The sequence below is a fragment of the Sinocyclocheilus grahami genome, unplaced genomic scaffold (assembly GCF_001515645.1).
Source record: "Sinocyclocheilus grahami isolate Dianchi unplaced genomic scaffold, SAMN03320097.WGS_v1.1 scaffold94.1, whole genome shotgun sequence".
Classification (NCBI taxonomy): Eukaryota; Metazoa; Chordata; class Actinopteri; order Cypriniformes; family Cyprinidae; genus Sinocyclocheilus; species Sinocyclocheilus grahami.
This window is the reverse complement of record NW_015505273.1, coordinates 1,312,048-1,315,887: the sequence shown is the minus strand read 5'-3', so window position 1 is coordinate 1,315,887 and position 3,840 is coordinate 1,312,048. Positions and strand designations below refer to the sequence as shown.

Genomic DNA, 3,840 nt, shown 5'->3' with positions numbered 1-3,840 from the left:
CCTTTTGAAACAGGACGCAGAACCATACTTTCAATTTAAATGTAAGGAATTAGAATTAAAATGGAATGAAATTCAAAGACTGCATGACTGAATTGCAATTCAGTAATTTCCCCTCACTTTCATTTTAAATCAAAATCCTATCCAACATCCTGTTTGTTGCCAATCTAATTCAGATTCACACTCAAAAATTGCAAGGTGCCTATTCATTTCTGATCTTAGCTCAACCCTGCCCCCTACAGAGTGAGGAGGGAACATGATAGCACACTTAGAATCTGTTATAAGGCATTCACTGTGTTAGAAAGAGGAAGAAAAGCTGTAATGCAGTCTGCATAAGTGTTTCTGGGGTTAAACTAGCTCATGCTGTGGCCATATTCAAACGTGAAAGAAATGAAACGTACAAAAAGCAGCATAGGCTAAAGTGGCCTGTAGCATAGGCTTAAGTGTTACATTATTAAGTGAGACATATTTCCCAGTATCTCCCATGTTGGCTCTTATTCATGGCCACTAGATGAAGTCACGTGTGCACACTAGTGATTTTAGCACCTGCATCGTTGAGTTGTTAATACGGGCAGCAGTGGAACAGTAAAGGTTCCCACAAAGAGAATTACATACGTACTAAAGTGTCCATAAACAGAAATATGCAGTTAGAAGTGCTATAAAAGGATAATTTTCGTCATTGTTTTTTTTTTAGGAGAATGAGTTAATTGTTTTTGCAAGCCCTTACATAAAAGTACCATGGTAAAAAAAATTTACCATGGATAAACCGGCTGTGGTGGTTTGGTCACTAACATGACAATACCTTATTATGTACTCAGCACCATGGTTTATGGATAGTTTTATGGATCACCACCAATATTTAAACTATTCTGCATTAAATAAATGCATATGGAAAAGTGTACAGTAGATTTAGGTGCTGTAACGGGTTTTCTACCATTTTAACCACTATTTTTGCCATCACTAGATCATTTTAAAGGTCCTGGTCTGATTTTAGAACAAATATTCCATATAGTATAAATACTCACAGATCAATCACCTTTAAGCAGTAAAACAGAATATCAGAATGATTTCTGAAAGATCATGTGACACTGAAGAGTAATGGAGTACAGATACTGAAAATTCACAGCAATTTTAAGTAAATATTTCACAAATAAATATTCATTTCAGTAATTCTGTGTATATCTCATTTGCTTTGATAACATTAAACTCTACTGAATTATAAATGTGTATATAAACAACATAAAAATGAATGTACAGTGAGCCAGTCATTGTGTAAAAATAAACCCCAACACAGTGATCAAGGCCTGACATTATCCTGAAGAGCTTTATTTTGCAATAACGACCAGCTGACTGTCTATTACCCTGCTTATCATGGCTACTTGTCAAATAAATGACCAAATGGACATGCAACTTTTACTTATAGTGAAATTATTTAATATTTTATGTTTGAAAAAAGAGACTGAGGAGTTTCACGAGAGAGGAAACTACGCTTAAAGCACATCTATGCTTAGAATTGTAACAAATACGAAAATTGAGAAATATAGTACCGTTCAAATGTTTGGGGTCAGTTTTTTTTTTTTTATAATATTTTTATTCAGCAAGGATACATTAAATTGCTCAAAAGTGACAGTAAAGACATTAATAATCTTACAAAAATTTTTATTTTAAGTAAACGCTATTCTTTTGAATTTTCTATTCATCAAAAAATCCTGAAAAACAAGAATGTCCACAAAAACAGTAAAGAGCAACTGTTTTCAACAAAAAGAAGAAATGTTTTTTAAAGGGGTGGTTGATTATGATTTCACTTTTTGAACTTTAGTTAGTGTGTAATGTTGCTGTTAGAGCATAAACAATGTCTGCAAAGTTGCAATGTTCAGTTCAATGCAAAGGGAGATATTTTCGCTATTTAAGGACAACAAAAAACGGCTGGTAGGGACTACAACGAGCTTCTTCCTGGGTTAGGGTTAGGGTTAGGTCCCGCCCCCGGGAACACGCAACTACCCATAATGGTAAGGGGGCGTGACATTTCCGAACAACGTGCACTAGGCAGTTAGCAAATCACAAACACTGAGCCCGCTAACCAATCAGAGCCCATTGCGTATTTCTGAGGAAGTGGCTTCATAGAACCAGGAACTCAAAAGACCGTTTTGACAAGAATGGAAACTAGTGTAGAATAAAGGTAAAATATGTGAAAATAATGTTTTTTTTTTTTAAACAAAGCATGAACACATGTTACACTGCACCCCATAAACACAATCAAGCTTTCGGAAAAAACGGATCAATCACCTTTAAGCAGTAAAACAGAATATCAGAATGATTTCTGAAAGATCATGTGACACTGAAGAGTAATGGAGTACAGATACTGAAAATTCACAGCAATTTTAAGTAAATATTTCACAAATAAATATTAATTTCAGTAATTCTGTGTATATCTCATTTGCTTTGATAACATTAAACTCTACTGAATTATAAATGTGTATATAAACAACATTTATAAATATATAATGTATATGTTTTGGTTGCTGTGTACCTTGCAGGACTGGCGGTGCATGTTGAAGGTGGTGGTGATGGCGGGTGTAACCTCTCGAGCGCTGCGCTCCACCAGGTACTCGGCGAGGCGGTTGGTGAGGTAGGTCTTCCCTGTGCCGCTGGGGCCCGATAAGATCAAGCGCCGGTGCTTGAGCAGCAGACTGATGTAATGCTGCATCATGGGCTTGGGGATGAGTGTCTCAAACACTAGAACATCCACACACTTCTCCTTCAGTCCTACAGTCAGGACAAACAGTGGGTATGAAATGAAGGTCAAAAGCAGTACAATACAGATAACATGTTTAAAGTGCCCCTATTATGCCATTTCCAATATTGCCTATCATGCAGTGTGTAATGTAGCTGTATGTGAATGTAAACGACCTGCAAAATTGTAAAGCTGAAAGTGGAAGATAAAGTTATTGTCTCCCAAAATAAAGAATCGGAGTCTGAAACGAGTCGTTAGTAATTCAAATCCCACTTCCGTGGCGGCTACACGTAACGGGGTAACACATTTGCATAATGCGCACAAGTTCTACGTTGGCCGGCCACGAACAACTTGACCCCGCCCACAAACACGTCATTCTACTGACGACTGCTTCTCTAATCTCGGGGAGTTCAACGCGGGATTCACGAAACGCTTGCTGTTGAAAGATGGATCAGTATCCTATTTATTTGGACCAGCTGCTCCACTGAATCACAACCTGTAAGTATGATAAATAATAGATGTTTATACTTTCTATAGAGCGTTCAAAATACAGAACTATTGAAATAGGCGAATCGTTTCCGACATGCGCTGTATGCCGTAGACCAATCCCAACAGATTAGGCCATCTGACCAATCAGAGCAGAGCAGGCTCACGGAAAGGAGGGGTTTAGAGAGACTGAATCTTTGAACCGCTTCGAACGAATCGTTTGAGAATCGCTGGAAAATGAGATGATATTAAAAGCATATTTTGAGAAAACGAAAGCGTTTTTTGACCTTGCATGCATGTAATCCTATTGTAGGAGACTCCCAAAACAATATTAGGAACTGTAAAAATGGCATAATAGGGGCACTTTAAATTACATTTACAACTAGTCTTATAGATGCTTTTATCCAAAGCAACAAATGACTGACATTTACAAGCAATCAGCAGAGTTTCAAGAGTAAGCTAGAGGTTTAGTGTGGTTATTTTAAGGTATATAAAAACATATATTTTTAAACATAAAAATGCTATCTTTTTAATATAGTAAAATAATGAAAACTATATATATGTGTGTGTGTATATATATATATATATATATATATACATATATATATACTGTATATGTGTAT

General features: G+C 36.4%; 1 protein-coding gene across 1 annotated transcript in view; it reads right to left on the bottom strand.

The window, feature by feature from the left end:
- Positions 1-215: 215 nt before the first annotated feature.
- LOC107587625 (neuron navigator 1-like) overlaps positions 216-3,840 on the bottom strand; it is a 58,613-nt gene continuing 54,988 nt past the window's right edge. The window contains 2 exon segments of the mRNA XM_016275473.1: positions 216-233; positions 2,528-2,763. Coding sequence (XP_016130959.1) covers positions 216-233; positions 2,528-2,763 — 254 coding nt within the window.